The sequence below is a fragment of the Cavenderia fasciculata genome, assembly GCF_000203815.1.
Source record: "Cavenderia fasciculata unplaced genomic scaffold Scf_ET2XIPL01COFD4-5, whole genome shotgun sequence".
In the NCBI taxonomy this organism is placed as follows: Eukaryota; Evosea; class Eumycetozoa; order Acytosteliales; family Cavenderiaceae; genus Cavenderia; species Cavenderia fasciculata.
Window position 1 is genome coordinate 3,397,366 of NW_004457695.1, and position 20,866 is coordinate 3,418,231.

Sequence of the window (20,866 nt, forward strand, 5' to 3'; positions counted from 1 at the left end):
TTGTTCATGAAAATTATTTGAAAGAGAGAAAAGAACAAAAAAATAAAAAAATTAAATTTGTGGGTTTGGAAGAAGTGTCTTAAGTAGATCTTTTTGTAGTATATTTATTATGACTATGATTACTTTATTTATCTTGTTTGCACAACTTATTATATTAGTTGTATTTGTTCAAAATGGGAATGATTCCAAATCTCTATTATAATTAACATTATTTGTCTATTTATTTTTAAATTAATATATATATATATATATTATTTACTCTTCATCAGATTCTTGAACTGGAGTTGATGGTAAATCTTCATCCATTTCTTCATCGTCGTCAGCAGGAGCAAGAGATGGATTTAAAGAAAGAAGGTTATTGTTATTGTTGTTATTGGGGAATTGTAGAGTTTGGAGGTTTTGGAGATTAACTTTGATCTTTTTAATTGGGACAGCGGCTGCAGAGTTGGATTGAGCCTTTTTTCTTTTTTTGGACTGGATGTGGATTGTTTGGTTGTTCGATTTGCCATACACTGTCGCCAATGAGGTTGATCATTTGAATCAATCTCTTTTTGGACTTGTTCTTTTGCTTGAATGATTCGAGGAACTTGAGCCACAATGGTTCGAGACCGAGTGTGACAACCATACGCTTCTTGAATGTCTTGAGCATGGTCAAAAGGGCTGGGTATTGTGATTGGAGAATGTTGACGAGGATCATGTCTACGGCAGCCTCAAACATCTTGGCAATCTCTTCTGGATAACGTCTTTGGAGCACGTCAAAGAGTGATTCGAGACGTTCGCTCTTCCATTCCTGGTAGCAACGCTTGGCATACTTGTGGATGAGTGGGAGAACGGCGGGCAAGTGTTGAATCGAGTGTTGGTCAACTGCTTCATAGAGGCTTTCCAAAAGCATCATTTGGGTGTTTAATTCATCTTCTTCGGTGCTTGGGTGTGGGAAGATTTCAATGCATTGCTTGAACAAACCGTCCTTCATGAGCAACTCAATCTTGCTGTTGAGATTTTCTTCACGCTTCATGACAAAGACGACCAATTGTTCCTTGATCTCGGCCCATTCCTCTTCGGACGACAAGTTTCTAATACCGTCCCATCTGGCGGCGGTTGGGTCAACCTTGAAGGCAACGATGGTTTGGTCGCGGATCACTTCACCCAAATCTTCAAAGTTGGCGGCATTGATGATGAGTTGTGTGATGGTGAGGGTGTGTTGACAGATTTCGTCGTAGGTGTATGGTGGACGGAGAGCTTCGCTGGCAGCCAAAGTACGATCGATTTGGATTTGGATCTTGGCACGTAAAGTGTCGTCCTTTTGTTGGAGGTATTGTTGTTGGTGGACACGGTATTCCTTGGTCAACTCTTCCTTTCTCTCGATCAAGAGACGCTTCTCGTCGATGATTTCCTCTACTACACGACCTACTTGGATGACCAATGCATATTCCTTCTTGTCAAACAAGTCTTGTGCAAACTTCATAAGTGTCTCGAGTGAAGAGATGTACGACACGCACATCTTGGCCATTGCTTCGATTTCAGCAATAAGCTTACGACGTTGGGCTGGGACAGTGTGGAGTGACTCTTCGTCCATTGATGTGATCGATGCTTCAAAGGCAGACTTTTGGTTGGATACCGATGAAATGAGGATGTTGGCGACTTGTAGGGCAAACTTGTCGGCATCGGCGTGTTGGAAGTCTGGACGTGCCTCGTCAATCTTTTGCTTGGCAATCAACTGGCGTAATTGACGGTGCTTCTCGGTTGGAAGACGACGACGTTGCTTGTCGAGTGCTTCCTTGTCGTCACTGAGAACCTTTTTCTTTTCGGCGGTCGATTTGACATCGGATTGGAATGCACGGAACTTGTCAAGCTTGCTGAAAGCCAACTTGCCAACAGCACCCAAACTGGCCAACTCTTTTTTGGCGAGGAGTGTCTCCATGATGGTGATGAGGGTGTTTGGATTCTCGACATAGGTATCGATCAACTTGTGAACAAAGGCAATGTTTTCCTTGGATTGACGGATAGCTGGTTCGAGGAGTGCAGGAGTATCACCAAACTTGGAGTAGTTTTGTAGACGTGCTTGGTAGACATAGGTGATACCAAGAGTACACATGGTACTGTGGTAGGTGTGGGTAGTGAGATACTCTTCGAGGTAGGGGACTGATCCAGCGGTCTTGGTGACATGGTCACGGAGACCCTCGAGTTCACCGAGGTCTTCATCCGACATATCCTTTTTCATGCGGGTCAAGTCGACAAGCTCCTCTTCGAGAAGGGCGAGCATTACTTGATCTTGTTTGAGTTGGCTAGCCTTGGCAGCCAATTCTTCGAGCTTGGGGTGGAAGTACTTGGCAATATCGACAAAGATTGACTCGCGACGTGGGCCAAGTTGGGTGGCAAGGTTGACAATAAGCTTGGGGTTGTCTAAATTGGGCAAGCAGACGGCCAACGACTCGGTGATACGGTGGTTCAACAAATCACGCTCTTTGATGAGATCTTCCTCGGACACGTTGGCAGCGATGGCCTGATTAAACATCTTTTTCTTGCGGAGCTTCTCTTCGATAAAGTTGTGGCATTCAAGCAACGACTCCATCAATGCGAGCGAAGCTTGGTACTTGGTGTCCTCGTACTGACGCTCAACGTCGAGTCTGGCATAGTGTGGCCACACTGGCAACTCTTCCAATGCCTGTTCTTGCTCCTTCTTTTTGGCAAACAATTGTTGCTGCTTTTCTGGAGTGGCACGTGGGATGCTTTCAGTGGTGGTCCTGATACGCTTGAGTGCAGAGAGACGTTCGAGACGCATGTCTTCAATCTCGGCACAACGCTTGAACAACTGGTTGGTGATCTTGATGACGACCTTGTCCTCCTTGCTACCACGCATGTGTGTGGAGAATTTGACGAGGTAGGCTGGATCCTTGAACTTTTCGAGACACAAGTGCACAAGATTCTCAAACTGACGATCGATGAGCTCCTTTTTGGCGGCGTACTCGGCAATGCCGACTTGCGATTCGAGGCTGTTCTTGCTGTCCAACACACTGCTAATCATGACGATAGCAATGAGCAAGTGCAACTCATCGTATTGATAACGATCGAACAGGTTGGCAAAATAGGGCCATGCTGGGAGTGGATCGAGCTTGGCTCTAAAGGCATCGAGCTTTTCTTGTTGGATGGCTGACAACTTGGTACCTGCAAGACGAAGGGTCTCTTCTTGCTTTGAAATCTCGTCGTATTGGCTTTGGATTGGCAATCTAATCTCTCTTTGGTTTTCCAACTCACCAATATACATTTGACATCTCTCACCATATCTAAGAGCTGCTTCATTCTCCTTGTGTGATTGAATCAACTTGGCCAATTCATAAATGTGTTTTGGATCTCTCAATGTATCCAAAGTTTCATACAATTTCTCATTTACATCTCCAATTGAATTATTTACATTAACCTTTGATGCTTTTTTCATTTCTATCAAAATAAAAAGTAAATTAGTATTTGGTATTTTATATTTATATTATATCTTTTGTTTGTTTTATATTTACCAAGAATACATTTAACACGTAATTGTGCAATTCTAAGTGTGAAATCACCAATTTGAGCATCAGAGGCTTGGTAATGAGATGGAAGGAGTTTGAATACATCGAGTTGTTTTTGAAGTGCCTTTACTTCATCGGTCTTGGCAGTGGTACTACCATTGACACGTTCAATCGATTTAATGTCTACTTGAAGATCACGAATCTTCTTTTCAAGTTGCAATTTTTCCTTTCTTGATACTTCAGTTGCATCAAGTCTCATTCTTGCTCTTTCAGTTAATAAAATTACATGTTTAAATTGTTCCCTATGAAATTAAAGAATTTAAGTTAATATTCAATACTTTATCATTTAATATATATATTTTGTTTTTGTTTTAAACTTACTTGCTTAACAAGAATTGACCAATCTTTAAGATGAGTTCTGGATCATTGAGAACAGTTGGAATGTAGAATTCAATGATTTCCTTTAAAAGTTCACCATTTTGTAAGAGTTCAAGTTCTTGTAACTCTTGTTGGCTGAGTGCCTCCTTTTTGGCGATTTTGTCCTTGAAAAAGGCCAAAGTGGAAAAGAGGGATCCAGTGGCTCTCTCGGCAACGGCATATGGAAGTTGGTTGAGTTCGAGGTGTGATTGTACTTGATTCTTGGTGACAAGTGCTCTTTGAGCCAAGATGGCATCGGCAGCACGTTGACAAACCTTGATGCAAAGGATACCCATCTTGTTGTCATCCAAAATCTTGGCAATCTCCATAATACAATCTGGTAATTGAATAGGTGCCAATACCTTTTCTAAAACATCTTGGAACTTTTTGTACAATGCTTCTTCTTGTGCATCACCTTCTGATGTTGTTGGTGACCCATTCTTGTTGTTATTATCAACTTCCATTGAATCAGATGGCTTGGCAGCAGAAGCAGCAATATCTGCTACAACGGCAGAAGCATTTGATGGTGGAGCATTGTTAAATTTAACAATCTTGAGTTCCTTTTGATAGGATGTGTAGGCAGCTTGGAGTAAAAGGATCGATGCATCGGTGAGCTTTCTTTGGTATTGCACGAAATTGATACGAAGACGTTCGGGAAGACCAGCATACAGAGTACGATGGTATGCGATGTTATCCAGATTGGATCGTTCCTCGGCAGAGTATTTGTAGTATGGAATGGTTGTCTTGATTTCTGACTCGCGGGTCGATTCTTGTTTGATCGACTCCTCCAACTGTGTCTTTTTGGTGTTGATTTCATTGAGAATCTCGTGGATTCTTTCGCAAATACGAGTGACCAATTCGACGTTGTCAGTGTTTGATTTGGCAACCTCTAACAATCGATCTTCGTCATTTTTTGCTAACAAATAACCAATGATATCTTCTGACACCTGATTATCTCTTTCTATGTTTTGTGATGGTGGTGCCATCTCTTTTTAATGAATCCTTTAGAAATAAAAATAAATATATAAAACAAATAATATGATACAAATAAAAAAAGGATATGAGAGCGTTGTGAGGAGAATGAATGAATGAATGATGATATCTTGTTGTTGATGAAAGATGAAACTGCAAGATATTTAAAAGTTTAGTTGTTGGAGATGAAAGAGAAAATTGAGTTTTTATCGTCGATGGTGGCCAATGAAATAGACCCCTTCTTGGAACCTCCTCATTTTGAAGAATTTTTTTTTTTTCGCTATCACATGAAACATTCATTCAGAGTGAATACGCGCGTTCATACCGATAATAGATACCATATATCCTATTCAAGATCTTATACGAATTATCAAAGTTGAAAGACAGATACAACACCAATCGACTTGAACAAAACAAAATAACAGATAGAAGTAGAGGTAGTAGTGGAAGACACTAATACAACTTTGTTTGTTTTGGGTAAAAAAATTGATTGTTGAAAATCGCAAAGGAAAGCGAGCAAAACAAAAATATTTACAAATTAAACAAATTATTATTATTCGCATCAATTCTGACCGACAAAGACGATGAGAAACTGAGAATAACGACAGAGTAACTAGTTAGTTCATTAATTGTTGTTGTGTTATAACAAGATATTCGATTCGAAAGATTTATTCATTGCCAACACGCACACATATTATACGTACACCAACACATTTCCCTCTTTTTATTTTTAATTTTTTTCACAAAGACCCTTTCTTTTTCTTTCTTGCATTCTTTCATTATCTAGTTAGTCTTTTTCTTCTTTTCGAGAGAAAAGTATATATTTATATATTCTCATACATTATCATTCATTTATATATCAGTAAAGAAGAGAGTTATACAACATTATACATTATACATATATAAATAGATATATCAATATAAGAGATGGATCAAACCACTCTCAACAAATTATCAGAGAATGTTGAATTCCTACCGGTTCAATTTGAGAATATGTGGAATGATTACATGCAGGATGTCAAGGCAGCGAATCGTGGAGACAAGTCGACATTGTTGCGAGCATTGCTTGAGCAGTGCACACAGATCATAGCCAATGCATTGTCCAAAGAGGACATTGAAGCATTCTTTGACGACCTTCGAACCAAAGGTCTATTATATCACGGTGCCTGTGACACCACATGGAACTATGGAGACACTGCTTATAAATGTAAAACTTGTCAACTTGATCCTACTACTGCTCTATGTCTTGCTTGTTTTAGATCTGGTGATCATGTAGGTCATGATTGTATGTATCTCTCACAATATATCAAATAAAACCAATGACGGTTACACGAATAACTACTAACTAATCATTCATTCCAATTCATTTCATTTAATAATTACTATAGATTCATTACAGAGTGTAGGAGGTGGTTTTTGCGATTGTGGAGATCCAACTGCATTTAAACCTTCAGGGTATGTCTATATATATATAAAACAAACAAAGAATGTAGAATGTTTGAAATACAAATATTAATAATCTATCTTTTTTTTTTTCCAATTTTCTTTAGTTTCTGTCAAAAACATAAAGAACAAACAATAGATGTAACAAAATACCCAAATAGATTTATAATGTCACTTAGTTATGCGATACAATTTGTTTTGAAAAAGGTATGGTACTTTTTTGAAAGCAATAAAGAGGAAGAATACGATATATTTATGGATTGGTTGTTAAAGTTGGCACAACGTGGAGACGTTGTCAAGATCATTGTCATCAAATACATATCCAACACGGATATTGGCAACACTACACTTTTGCCAGCCTCGCCTTTCCTTCCTACATCACTCCTCACACAATTCTATCACCCCATCAACCACGCCCTCGTGTCACCACGTATCAAAGCCACCTTTGTCAATTTCTGTGTGTTTTTGCGTGGCTCTGTCGAGTTTATTCAGGCCATGATCGAAACGGTCGTACCTATCTACAAACAGTGTATCATCGAGGCCAAGAACCACATGATTCTTGCAAGCTATACCATCTTTTCCTCGTCGTCGGTCGAGAAGCTCCTCTTGCGATTGGGTGCCGTCAACGTTGTCATGGACACCATCAACACCTACTTTAAAAAATATTTGGCTAATCGTGCATCGTTTGTCAGGAAGCATGCACGTGTCATCCGTTTCAAGCAAGACGAGATCATCGATCTCCCCTCGTACAGCGCCTTCCTCCAACTCAATACTATCCCACGTCCACTCCACCGTCTTCGTACCGATATTGGATTTATCCTCGGTGACCCCATCATCTCGCGTTCGGTCGTGACTGACCTCCGTCTACTCGGTGAATGGTTCAAGATGATCTCATTGTCACAGGGTATGAACCCCAACGTCAAGTTCCGCTCCACCATGTCCGATGAGTGGGTGCCAGCCTTTGGCATTGACATTTCGCTCTCGTCTACACTTTTTTCAGTTCTCTCGGCGATCGAGTCGAGCCACGCTGGACTCAAATCCAACGACTACAAAAACCTTTTGGTCTTGTCATCACAGTATCTCGGCAAATGGTTGTTGGGTTGGATTTCATCGGCCAAGCAAGCACTTGTAGACAAGGAAGAGAAGCAAAAGCAAAAAGAGGAAAAGGAAAAGGGAGCCGACTCTGCTGCTGCTGCTGCTGTCGTATCGAGTACTGCATCCGCTACCAACTATACAGTGTCACAATTGATTAACCAGTCCATGTCGGGCGAGGGATTCACATTCCACTTGATTTTGCATAGAGTGGTTGCTGCATTGTTGCTCAACAGTCTGCAATTCTTTGACGACTCGAATAGCGGTGGTCTCAAGGCGCTGTTTGGCGGTATCATTGGCGAGCGCTCGCCCGTGTCGATGGACGATTACGCACGTTGTGCGATTGCCCACCCCGTCAAGTTGTTTGCGTCGATGGGTGAAATCAAGGCTGGTATGTGGAGAAGTTATGGCCGTGAAGAGGACATGAACCTCCAAACCGTCATGTACAAAAGTTTATACTATCAACGATTCTTTGATCTCGACATTCTCCTCATTCAAATTGGTTCAGCTCTCATTGGAAACAAATCATTTATGGAACAAGTTTATCATACCTATGCTTTAGAAGATTGGTTTAAACTTGAACCTTCAAATAATAATAGTACTGTAGTTGCTACTGCTACTGCTCCAGCCACTTCTACTACTTCTACTTCTACTACTACAAACATTAATAATACACCACCAAAAGCACCAAATACAAATCTTAGACAAAGTTCAAGTGGTACTAAAAATACACCAATTGTAGTAGATGATGAAGTAGCCAAGGAAAAGGAAAAAGAAAAGAAAAAGGAAGAGAAACGTGCCAGAAAACTTGAAGATGATCTCCAAAAGAAAAAGATTTTGGCCGAAGATTTCATTCAATTCATTGTGATGATTTCGACCAACAAGACATTGGCCGGTATGACTGACGAACAAATTATCCGCAAGGAGCTTATTCACCGTCTCTGTTTGGGCGATTGCACACATTCGCAAGTGACCAGAAACATCCAACGTCGTTTTGTCAACCATCCCAAGTTTGAAGAGATTCTCTTGGAGGTTGCTGTCTTTCAAAACCCACAAAAGACTGAGCAGGGCAAGTTCCAGCTCAAAGAAGCTTGTTGGGCAGAGTTTGACCCCTACTTTGCACACTACAATACACAAGACCTGCAGTCGGCCGAAGAGAGATACACCGAGTTTAACAACAAGACCAAATCCAACATTGCACGTGGCACATTCATCAACTACAAGCCACGCAATTGTTTTGAGCATATTGACCAATTACTCTGCTCCAAGCTCGTCCATCAAGTTCTCTTTACCGTGTTGCAGAACCAATTGGTCGGTAACGGTCAAAAGGTCACTGAAACACTCTTTACACACGCTCTCAATGCTTTCGAGTTGTGTATCAATCAATCTATTTGGAACAACCTTCAAAACAAGGGTAAATCGACTGTCGTTGCTGGAACACCAGTGTCAACATCGTCACAGGCTAGTTTTGAGACCAAAGCACTCGATATTGAGTATCCAAGCGAAGACAATATCTTTATCAATGCCAACCATGAAGTGCCAACCAGCGAGGGCAAGAAGTTGTCATTGATGATTGTGTTGGTCAAGCTTAGTGCCAATACTTCCATGTCCAACGAGCACAAGCAACAGATTCAAAACATTCTCAACTTGTTGATTGATAATGACGCGACGTGCAAGGTGACTGTCGAGTCGTACTATGCTGCCATCAAGGCCAAGAAGGCTTCACAGGTGCAATCGACCCCTCTCAAAAAGGAGGATCCAGAAGAAGAGCGTAAGCGTATGGCACGTGCCCGCCAAGCTGCTATTCTCGCACAGATGAAGTCTCAGCAGAATAACTTTAAGTTTGACGACGATGAAGACGAGTATGACGAAGACGAGGATCAAGCTGCCATCAAGGCCGCTGAAAAGGCCAAGCAAGAGGCCAACCAGTTGATCGTCGACGGCAAGCTGTCAACCCACACCTGCGCACTATGTCGTGAGGCTGGCAGTCTCAAGCGTCCCATGGGACGTGTCGCCTTTATCCAACCGTCTTCGGTGCTCATGTTGTCCAAGTTGACACCCGAAGAGCGCAAGCAGCGTATGACTGACGCCATCCTCAAGGAGATGGGTGAGAAGCCAAGCGCACAACAAGCTGCACGCGGGTCGCCCGCATCGGCCGGTGGTCGCCAGACACCCCACAATGCACTCAACGAGCTGCTCGGAAACAACGATGACGACGATATGGACCCGTTGAACGACATTGACATGGGTTCGGAAGCCGACGACGACTCGGACGACGAGGTCACCAAGGCCATGTCCTTCCTCAACAAGATCTCCAACTTTGGAGAGTACTTTGATGATGGTGGTATGTTCCCCGACGGACACCACCACGGGTTCCAAGAGGAAGAGGATGATGAAGAAATGGAAATGGATCCATACGGAGAAGGTGAAGATGACGGAGAAGACGAGGATTCAGACGATGATGGATCCGACGACGATGATGAAGACGACGATGAAGATACTGGTTCGTCGTCTTCTTCTTCCTCTGCCGACGATAATCACATGCATGACCAGATTGTCATTGACGATGAGGACGGACAGGAATTCCCACGTGGACGTGTTAATGCCAACCAAGAGATTATCGATATCGATCACGAAGACTATTATTCGTCCATGTCAGAGGATGAAGGATTCTATGACGACGATGACGACGATGATGACGAAGCCATCTATGACTTTAACGATGGAGGTGATAGAGCTGGAGCAAACAACCTCCACGAACATGGTGATCATCATCACCACCACCACAATAGAAACCCAGGACAAGCAGCCATCCAGAATATGTTTAGAAATATTTTGTTTGGCGGTCCCCACCCACCACTCAACGACGAAGATGAACAAGCTCTTTTTATGGACGACTATGGAGAGGATGAAGAGGAATTCCTTCACAAGGAAAAGGGTGACCCAGTCACTGGCAACCCATGGTCACAAAAGTTTAGCAGACAAGAGTTGTTTAGAAACACAGAGCAAACTGTCAACTTGCACATGTCCTTCTGTGGTCATCAGATTCATGAAGACTGCTTCAACGACTATTCATGGAACTCTTTCAAGAATCAAGATGATGAGGAGCAGTTGATCGACACACAAAAGGGAGAGTTCCTCTGCGTACTCTGCCGTCGTATTGGTAACGCCATTGTCCCCATCATTCCCGACTCTGGTTATGCTGGCGAGTCACCATCCCAGCCACAAAGTGGATTGGGTCCCCTCCCATACGACCAGTACAAAGACTTTATCAAGGGAATGGAAGAAAAGTTGACCATCCCCATTGACAAGTTTGAGTACCCCGAGTCACTCAAACCCGTCCGCGAAGCTATCAACCAATTCGCATCCAGAGTATACTCTGTCCGTCACAACACCACCTTTTTCAACGCTGAATCCAATGAAAAGGTGACTCCACTCATTGCATCGTCGATTGCTTCGACCATTGGCAATACAGAGTTGGCCGGCCGTCTCAAAGAGGCTGAAAATGCCAGTACCACCGACTACCACTTGTTTGGTATGAGCGAGTCGAATCGTGTCGACATTCGTTCACTCTTTAGAGCATCCGTCTCGCATATTATTGCACATCCACCATTTGTACACGAAGGCAAGATGTTATGGAACTCGTTCTCTGGTGATCTTGCAGTACCACTCCCCAAGATACCTGAAAACTACAAGGATCTGTCAGAAGACGACAAGAACAAGTTTGACAAGCAATACGACGAAGCACTCCAAGAAAACTTCCCACCCTTCCTCACATTGGACCTCTTCCACACATTTGTCCAACTCTATCTGCGCACATCGTCCAAGGACAGCTACGTCAAGGCCACCAACCGTTTCTACACCATCTTGCGTGTCTGCTTTGACGCTTATCTTGCCCAATCCATTTTCCATCAACTCGATGTTCTCAATAGCAACCCATCGTCTGTTGAAAAGGATCAATTCACTCAAGGAGTCAATCAACTCATAACCACTCCCAATGACAACCAACAAACCATTTCCAATATGCCCAAGGAGCACTCCTCGGCCATCAAGTCACACGCTGTAGTATTTTTACGTAAATGTGCAATCTTTTTGTTTGCATGCCTCAATATCAACCCACCAACGCTCCCAAGCCACGTTTCACCATCCTCGCTCAATCAAAACCTAGACATTGAAGTGGAATATCTTTTGCATTACCTCAAGCTTGGTTTCAACGACACTCTTTCGTTTGAACAACAATTGATCCAGGTCGTCAACACCCTCATCACCCACTCTGACACTTCAGTGCCACTCGTCTCTGCATGGTCACAACAAATCCTCTCATCCTATGCAGTCTTTGTCTCTGAAGAGCCTGAAAAGGTAGAGGACAGAGACAAGACGTTGGCTTTGATCCCTTCTCCAGCCGTTCCCAAACCTTCCTTGCTCATAGATCTTCCCAAGATATACAATACTCTTTCTCAACAATATTCAACTGTCCCTTGTCTTCGTTGCAAGACCATTTCAAGTTCCCAAGCCATCTGTTTACTTTGTGGTACACTTTGTTGTCTTGGTTCTTGTTGTAAACGTGTTTTAGATCAAAAGAATGAATGTGTTTTGGTAAGAAAGAAATCAAAAGAATAATAATCAAAACAGAAAAAAAGAAAAAGAAAAATAATAATAATATTCTAATCAATTCCTTTTTATTTATTTATTTATTTTTAGCATGCAGAACAATGTAATGCAGGAACATGTATGTTCTTGGTTCTTAAATCTAGTTCAACTTTATTAATTCATCAACCACGTAGAACTTATTGGATCTCTCCATACTTGGATGATCACGGAGAAGAGGATATCAATCTTAGAAGAGGCAAAACTTTATATTTGAATACTAATAGATACACTCAACTTAATACACTCCTTTTGAATCATCAAATCGATCAAGACAGTAAAATAGCAGAAATGACAACTAGAGAATAATAATAATAATCACACAAGAATTTATAATAATAAACACTACAACTATCTATCTATATATATCCAATTAATTAAAATCAATATTATTTATATACATTTACTATACTTTTAATTATTTAATTAGACATAAAAAAATACTATTGATTGGACAAGAGCAAATATAAAAGAATATTCAGCACCTTCAGAATTCAAAGATTTCCATTACTTTTCAAAATTTCTTACAAATGATATAAGCTTTTGGAATAGTGATTAAAGGTAGTAAAACCATAAATGAATCCATTTCAATTGAAATTAAAGGTAATATTAAAAATGCCCTACAAAAAATTAAAAGAGAAAATAATATATAAAATTGTGAGTATACATATCTTTTTTGAAATGATATTATACTTTTGATTTGATTGGTGAAATAATTACGTGCAATAATAAATTAAGAGTAAATAGAAACAATTTTGAGGTCCAATAAAATTAGCTATGGTTCTAACACCAGCTTGTACATCAGTGATTGCATCACGACTATTATTAATATGCATAACCGCTGTATTGATAATGGTAGTTGGAAGAGCATAGTAGATGGCAATCCAATCAAAATATCCAGCTTGGACAATAAATGAAAGTCCAACTAATACAGGACCATATGAAATGAAAATAGTCACATCGCCAAGTGCTGAATACTCTAATTTCAAAGGACTCGATGTATAGGAAGTGGCAAGTAAAAAGGCAACCATGCTAATGGGAAAAATTAGATTTCGAATTAGTACTAGATCACCTACACAACACATGGCACCAATCATTGATAGCACCGATTCAACTATGGAAATGCCAATGAGACGGATCATATGATCTACTCGTAACCCATAGCAGTAGAAAAAAAAGATATTTATATTAATGATTGACAAATAGAAAAAGGAGAAAATATTAAATTTATTATATTATTGATTTAAAAAGAATACAAAGGATTGTACAAGAGCAAACATAAATCCAAAACTTGCACCTTCTGAATCCAAAGATTTCCATCTCTTATCAAATAATTTCTTGCAAATGTCATAGGCTTTTGGAAGTGTGATCAAAGGCAAAATCATCATTAATGAATTCTTTTCAATTGCAATCAATGATAATACCAAACACGCCCTAAATAATAAATGGAAAAAAAATCATTATTAATGGGTTACCTGATGAGTTAATTTTTTTTAAATTTAAAGATAAATACACTGAATAATAAATTAAGAGTAGATAGAAACTATTTTGAGGTCCAATAAAATTGGCGATGGTTCTTACACCAGCTTGTGCATCAGTGATTGAATCACGACTATTATTAATATGTACAACGGCTGTAAAAACAAGGGTCGATGGAAGTGAGTAGTAGATGGCATCCCAATCAAAATATCTTGCTTGAATTATAAATGAAAGGACACATAAAACAGGACCATATGAAACGAAAATGGTGGCGTCTCCAAGTGCACTATACTTTAATTTCAAAGGATTCGATGTATAATAGGTGGCAAGTAAAAAGGCAACAATACTATATGGTATAATTAATTCTTTGATTAGGATTGGATCACCTACAGAAAACATTATAACAATCAATGATAGCATTGAAACTACAATGGAAATACCATTGAGACCGACAATATGTTGAACGGTTAGGCCATAGTCAAACATGGTCCTGTCGTGAGAATGTTCATCTTTGTCTACCTCGTTTACAAAGTCATTGTAACTATTGAATAGATTACACAGGATTTGTAATGATACTGATAGAAGGGTTGTAAAGACAAGAGATGTTAAATTGAATTTCCCAGAATGATGATAAGCGATGGCAGCTCCTAAAATTGCAGATGAAGTGGCAGCCTTTAGTGACCATGGTCTAAAAGCCTTTAGGTATGATTTCAAATTTGGTTGTATTATAGACGGTTTTTGTGTCTCTAATATTTTGTTGACACTAGCATTTTCCTGTTGTTCCCCCAACAAATTATGTATTTTGGTGGTAGAAGCACTACGTAGTTTTGTAATAGTTGACATGGTGTGGATGGCAAGATAATTGAATTTATGGTGATTGGAATATAGAATAAATAGAACAAAATTAAAACTTGACTTAAATATTGTCATTCAATTAATTTAAATCAAATTAAAACAGCCAACTTGGAGACACACGTATTAATACATAAATGTGTCACTTTTAACAATCTACGTATGATAGAAACCAAACGGAAAAGTGTGGTGAAATTTTTTCGATTCACGCAATTGGTGGTTGGTGGTAAGCATTGCATGTGTGTTATACTAATTTAAAGTAATATAGTTGTACAAGAGGGTAAAATAGATAGAGATACCTTAGGTGACAAAGGGAGAGAGAGAGAGAGAGAGGAGATAGAGAGGAATACAAAAGGAGAGATCAAAATACTTTTTTCTTATTTTTAAAAAAGATACAATTACACTGCTGTTTGTTGTTCCCCACACACATATACACACAATATACAATGCATAGTTGTAATAATATTATAACAATTGTACTATTTTCATTGGTATCATTACTTTTATATCATCATCATGGTGTATTGGTCAATGCGATTCCTTGCACTCACCCGGTCTATTGTACTGGTCAATTATTAGAGACTGTTCAATTGGCACAGGTGTTTAACGACTCCAAGACATTTGTAGATATGCCACTTCGACAATCACCAGAGTTGGTCTTGTCGAGTTTCCAACAACTCTTGGCCAACACGTCCAATGAGGGTGGACCCAACAAACAACAGCTGACTGACTTTATCAACACGTATTTCTACCCAGCGGGGTATGAAGTACAGGCTGCCACGCCGGTCGATTGGATTCCACACCCACGCTTTTTGTCGCATATCAAGGACCCACAACTCAAGATGTTTGGCGAGGCCGTCCACAAGATGTGGAACGATCTCTACCGTGTCTTTAATCACACTGGTTTGTGTCAAGACTGTTACACATCGGTTCAAGTCGAGAACCCATTCATTATTGCTGGTTCGAGATTCAGAGAGTTTTACTATTGGGATTCATATTGGATGGTCATCGGACTACTCGTATCAGAGATGACTGCCACCGTACGTGGTATGATTGCCAACGATCTTGCACTCATCCAACTCTATGGATTCGTTCCCAACGGTGGCCGTATCTATTATAGTGATCGTTCACAACCACCCCTTCTCACGCAAATGGTCGAGCGTTATTTCGATGCTACCAACGATGTATCCATCTTGGAACAAGGTCTCCCCACACTCGACGCCGAATACCAATTTTGGATGACTCAACGATCAGTCAATGTCAAGGGATTCAAACTCAACCTATACAATGCAACCACCCCTTCACCACGTCCCGAATCATTCTATGAGGATTATACTATGGCTCAATCACTTCCAGTTGGTGCAGACCAAACCTTTTTCTATTCATCGATTGCAAGTGCCGCCGAATCTGGTATGGATTTCTCTACGAGATGGATGAAACCTGGTTCGATGGACTTGGAAACCATTGAAACCATTGAAATTGTACCAGTAGATCTCAACTCTATATTATATCGCAACGAGCTTACACTTGCCCGTTTTCATCTTGCTCTTGGCAATTCACCTATGCACGCATATTACAAAAATCAAGCTTCACAAAGAGCCAAGGCTATCAACAGTGTCTTTTGGGATCCAGTCAATCTTCAATGGTTTGATTATCATCTAGACACTAACCAACTTCAAACCGAGTACTATATCACCAATTTCCATCCACTTTGGGCCAAAGTATATCAAGAAGACCCTATCACATTCAATTCTACAGTACTATCGAATATACTAAACAAGGCAAGACCCATTTTCATGAATTTTGTTGGTGGCGTACCAACATCATTGATCAACTCTGGTCAACAATGGGACTTCCCCAATGCATGGGCACCTTTGGAGTATTTCCTCGTCGAAGGTCTACTAGCTACAGAATTGGTAGATGGTAAAATGATGGCATTTGATATGGTTGAAAGATGGATCACTACAAACTATTGTGGATGGCAAGAGACTTTACAATCAAATGGCGGTGTATTATTTGAAAAATATAATGTTACCGATATTGGTCTACCAGGTGGAGGTGGCGAATACGCAGTTCAAACTGGTTTTGGTTGGTCTAATGGTTTTGCTCTCAATTTACTATCAAAATATGGAAATACTATTACATTACGTAGTTGTTAATATTACAATCAACTTTTTAAAATTACACAAAATATATAAACAATTTATCTATTTATTATGCCATAATTTTGGCTGGCAAACAAAGAATTAACTAATTTGGGATTATTTCAATATGAATATAATTTATTAATAAGATTACTAGTATAATAGTTTAAACATTAAATAAGATAGGGGAGGGGGAGCTTTTTGAATGGATCAGGATCTTAAATTAAATTTTAATCGGCGCCATTACCATTTGATTGAAAACATGGGTGGATGAGTGATATGGTAAGAAAGAAAGAAAGAAAGGTGTATGGTGAATGGCAATTTTATCAAAAAGTGAGGTTTGCTTGTTTGTTTGATTGATTGATTTTATATTTTTAAAAAAGTAAATAAATAGCACCCCTTACATGACAAAACAATTGCAACAGTTTCTTTGAACTTTGTTTGAAATGAGTGGAGCCTTTTCGTTAGAGTTTGTACGTGATGATGGTTGAGTGGTTGTTGTTGCAGTTGCAGATTGCACTTTAGGTGAAGAGGTGGTAGTTGTAGAAATGGTTGGGTTGATATTAGTTGTTGGTTGTTCTTTGGATTTTGGTTTGGGTGAAACTGGTGGTTGTTCGACAACCTTGACTGGTTCTTGTACCTTGACTGGTTCTTCGATCTTGACTGGTTCTTGAACTTTGACTGGTTCTGGAATTGGTTCTTCAACTACTGCAATTGGTTCTGGAACCTTGGTTGGTTCTTCAACTGGTGTTGGTTCCTCAACAACGGCAACTGGTTCTGGAACCTTGGTTGGTTCTTCAACAACGGTAACTGGGGTTGATTCCTCAACAACAGCAACTGGTTCTTCAACCTTGGTTGGTTCTTCAACAACGACTACTGGAGTTGGGTCCTCAACCTTGGTTGGTTCCTCAATAACGGTAACTGGTTCTTCAACCTTGGTTGGTTCTTCAACTGGGGTTGGTTCTTCGACCACGGTAACTGGTTCTTCAACTGGGGTTGGTTCTTCAACAACAGCAACTGGTGTTGGTTCTTCGACAACAGTAACTGGTTCTTCAACCTTGGTTGGTTCTTCAACAGAAACTGGAGTTGGTTCCACAATAGCAACTGGTTCTTGTTCTTGTTCTTCTTCTTCTTGTTGAGTAGAACTAATAGCAATAGAAGTGGTTTGAGTTTGTTGTTCTTCTTGAACCTTGATATCTGTTTGTTTTTCTTGTTCTTCATCTTGTTCATCTTGACTTGACTCTGAATCATCATCATCATCGAGTTTAATTTCATCTTGAACTTGTGTTGGTTCTTGTTCAACTACTTGAGTAAGTTGAATGGTTGGTTGAACGACACCTTCTTGTTCGACAAGACTGCTAACTTCATCATCTTCAGAGTTGTATTCCTCTACGTGAACTGGAGGTTGTACGTGTTCGTCGCTATCGTCACTAAGACGATCGTCAGAGTCATCTTCCTCTTCGTTTTGGTATATCTGATTTTGATTGTAGATTTGTTGAGCACGTTGTCGGTAGATAGCGTCTTCATCCTCTTCGTCCTCTTCTCCATAGTCATATTCATCTTCATCATCATCTTCGTCGTAATCTTCCTCATCGTCGTCGTCATCTTCTCCATCATAATATTCATTGTCATACATGTCATCATCATCTTCCTCTTCGTCGTCTGATGGCTTTTCATATCTATGAATTGATTTTTGGTTGGCAAAGGAAACATTCTTTTTGGTCTTGTTTGGTGAGTCTGTGGTCGACGACGAGTAGAATGCCGAGCTGATTGGAGAAGCAATTTGGTGTTGATTTGAAAACTCTTGTTGTTCCTCGTCATCCTCTTGTTCATCTTCTCCACTTTCTTGTACCTTGTCATATCCATCATCTTCTTCATCTGATCCTTCTTGTTGTTCTTGTTGTTCTTCTTCATGTTGATGTTCATCCTTTCCATTGCTATTTGAAAGGTTGAATTGGTCAACTGAACTTTCATAGTTTGATCCTTCCTCTTGATTTTCATTTTCCTTTTCCTCTTCTTCTTCTTCTTCTTCTTCTTCTGGATGAACTGCACCATCTAAAGAGCCTGATCTACCACGAGTAGAAATAATCTTTTTGGCATCAGCAATCAAACCCTTGGTGGGTGATTCGGGGATGGGTGGTTGAGTGACAGAGTTAAAGTTTTGAATGGGGACGCTGTTGAAGCTACGAAGTGGAGGGTAGGCAATGGAACTGGGACGGACGACACCATACAAGTTGGTACGCATCGTCTTGATGGTGAGTGAGATGTGTTTAAAGGATGGACGATCAACAGGCTCGCCCTTGATACAGTTGAGCATCAATTGGGTAAATGGAGTTGGACAATCGTTTGGAACTTGTGCCAAAAGCATCTCGAGGTTAATTGAAAAGTCACCATTACGCATACTTGGTGTTGGCTTGTTACGTGTGATCAATTCAAACAAAATTAAACCAAATGAAAATACATCGCACATTTCATCATAATCTTCTCCAAGAATCATTTCTGGTGCCTAAATAATAGATAAATAAATAAATATAAGTATATTGTTTGTATATTCTACATGTGTCTCTCTATATATATAGATCTCTATCTACATACCATCCAATTGTCAGTTCCACAAATAGTCATTGATTTATTATTTTCATCATCTACAATTCTAGCAAAACCAAAATCACATACTTTTACTTTCCAATTTGGATCAATCTAAAAAAGAAAAGGAAAAAGAATAAGTATTATTAATATATTAATGAATAATAGGGTTGAATATTTGTTGTGTGTGTGTGTGTGTTATGTTGTATAGTTACAAGCAAATTTGAAGATTTCAAATCACGATGAACAATTGATTTACTGTGAAGATAGGACATGGCCAAAGTAACGTCATATGCAATATTTAATCTTAAAATCCATGGGATTTCAACTGCTCTATTCTTTAAATACCATTGTAAATCGCCACCTAAAATAAATAATAATAAACATATTAATATGCGTTGCGATACATATTTTTGTGTTTGTTTGTTTTGTTTTTTTGATATATACCAACAACAAGTTCAGTAACTAAAAACAAGTCACCTTGATGAGCAGCAATACCAATGAATTGAATAACGTTGGGATGAGAGAATAACTTGATAGTTTCAATCTCTCTGTTGAGGAATTTTTCGAGATCCTTTCTGTTGGGATCATCAGGTGCAATGTGTACACGTTTGATGGCAACAGGTGCACCCAAATATTCTCCACGATAGACTTTACCAAATCCTCCACTTCCAATTTCTCTTCCAATCTCCAAATCATCGAAATCAATGGTCCATGCCTTATTATCTATTGATGGAACAGAGGTATCAACTTCTGGACCATTCATTGTTTTGTATATCTATCTATCTATTATTACACTTTTAGGTGGTGGTGGTTTTAATTTGATTGATTGATATATGTCACTTGTACAAAAGATAAGGAATTAATCTAATATAATGATAATAATACTACTACTACAAATGTTACAACACCCTATACAAAATAAATAAATAATACAATAACTATAGATAAAAGAGTAGTAGGTAGGTCAGTACAACTAAATAAACTATATCATAGTAAAAGTAATCTCGAGGGTGAGAGGATGAGGAGAGGATGAGGAGGAATAGTAAAAGGGAGGTGGAAAAAAAATTAAAAAAAGAAAATATCGCAACGAATATTATCCCATTCATCATCGCCGTCAAATCATAATGCATGTCAGCTGTCAATCGATATATCATTACATTCTTCTCTCTCTCTTTTACAAAGTATATCTATTTCTATTTATATCTAACATGTTGATTGAGATTATCATCATATTATCACAGCCAACTGTCACTATCTTCTTTTTAATTTGGGTATGCTATTCTGCTTGCTTGTTTTTAGCAATGTGATACCAATTGGCAATGGTCACGTCACCATCATTGCTTGTTGCTGCTGTATATATTGATGTATATGTAATGGTGGTATGTGTATATTTGCTTGTTTGTTTGTTTGCTTACCTACCCTCTCTTTTTTTCTAATATCTAAAAAAATGTTGGTAAAATGATGGATGGTTGACTTTGATATGAGGGGATGATTTTTTTGAGCGTGATAGTTGGATGAAAAAATTCAAAAAAAAATAAAAAAATCAATTACTTTTTTTTAAACCAAAGTAACGGTTATTCTTTGAAAGTCGAAGGGACAATGGTCATCATTGTATATGCCCTTTCGGTTCGCTATCACCATAAGATCTTAATAATAATAACAATGCAACAAAAATGAAATGAAATGAAAACAGATATCACCCATTTATAGATTTGATTTGATTGA

The 20,866-nt window shown here is 39.3% G+C and overlaps 6 protein-coding genes across 6 annotated transcripts, besides 2 other annotated features; 2 read left to right on the forward strand and 4 right to left on the reverse strand.

Moving 5' to 3' along the window:
* Nucleotides 1-168: 168 nt before the first annotated feature.
* Nucleotides 169-193: a sequence feature (Short protein (DFA_08924, EGG17923.1) was converted to a misc_feature.).
* A 66-nt stretch (nucleotides 194-259) lies between these two features.
* Nucleotides 260-306: a sequence feature (Short protein (DFA_08924, EGG17923.1) was converted to a misc_feature.).
* Nucleotides 307-421: 115 nt separating this feature from the next.
* Nucleotides 422-4,909, reverse strand: DFA_08925 (uncharacterized protein; the record flags this gene model as incomplete). Its single annotated transcript, XM_004356355.1, has 3 exons — nucleotides 422-3,438; nucleotides 3,513-3,808; nucleotides 3,888-4,909. 3 exons carry the CDS (start codon nucleotides 4,907-4,909, stop codon nucleotides 422-424), a joined length of 4,335 nt encoding a protein of 1,444 aa, XP_004356408.1.
* A 913-nt stretch (nucleotides 4,910-5,822) lies between these two features.
* DFA_08926 (uncharacterized protein) lies at nucleotides 5,823-12,386 on the forward strand (the record flags this gene model as incomplete). The annotated part of the gene is made up of 6 exons (XM_004356356.1): nucleotides 5,823-6,180; nucleotides 6,284-6,350; nucleotides 6,446-7,242; nucleotides 7,339-11,495; nucleotides 11,679-12,026; nucleotides 12,132-12,386. The coding sequence occupies 6 exons, from the start codon at nucleotides 5,823-5,825 to the stop codon at nucleotides 12,384-12,386; spliced, it is 5,982 nt and encodes a 1,993-aa protein (XP_004356409.1).
* A 205-nt stretch (nucleotides 12,387-12,591) lies between these two features.
* DFA_08927 (uncharacterized protein) lies at nucleotides 12,592-13,108 on the reverse strand (the record flags this gene model as incomplete). The annotated part of the gene is made up of 2 exons (XM_004356357.1): nucleotides 12,592-12,697; nucleotides 12,798-13,108. 2 exons carry the CDS (start codon nucleotides 13,106-13,108, stop codon nucleotides 12,592-12,594), a joined length of 417 nt encoding a protein of 138 aa, XP_004356410.1.
* Nucleotides 13,109-13,312: 204 nt separating this feature from the next.
* DFA_08928 (uncharacterized protein) lies at nucleotides 13,313-14,486 on the reverse strand (the record flags this gene model as incomplete). The annotated part of the gene is made up of 2 exons (XM_004356358.1): nucleotides 13,313-13,511; nucleotides 13,591-14,486. 2 exons carry the CDS (start codon nucleotides 14,484-14,486, stop codon nucleotides 13,313-13,315), a joined length of 1,095 nt encoding a protein of 364 aa, XP_004356411.1.
* A 368-nt stretch (nucleotides 14,487-14,854) lies between these two features.
* DFA_08929 (Trehalase precursor) lies at nucleotides 14,855-16,567 on the forward strand (the record flags this gene model as incomplete). The annotated part of the gene is made up of 1 exon (XM_004356359.1): nucleotides 14,855-16,567. One exon carries the CDS (start codon nucleotides 14,855-14,857, stop codon nucleotides 16,565-16,567), a length of 1,713 nt encoding a protein of 570 aa, XP_004356412.1.
* Nucleotides 16,568-16,762: 195 nt separating this feature from the next.
* kinX (LISK family protein kinase) lies at nucleotides 16,763-19,904 on the reverse strand (the record flags this gene model as incomplete). The annotated part of the gene is made up of 5 exons (XM_004356360.1): nucleotides 16,763-16,769; nucleotides 16,957-19,058; nucleotides 19,148-19,252; nucleotides 19,354-19,502; nucleotides 19,586-19,904. The coding sequence occupies 5 exons, from the start codon at nucleotides 19,902-19,904 to the stop codon at nucleotides 16,763-16,765; spliced, it is 2,682 nt and encodes an 893-aa protein (XP_004356413.1).
* Between the last annotated feature and the right edge of the window lie 962 nt (nucleotides 19,905-20,866).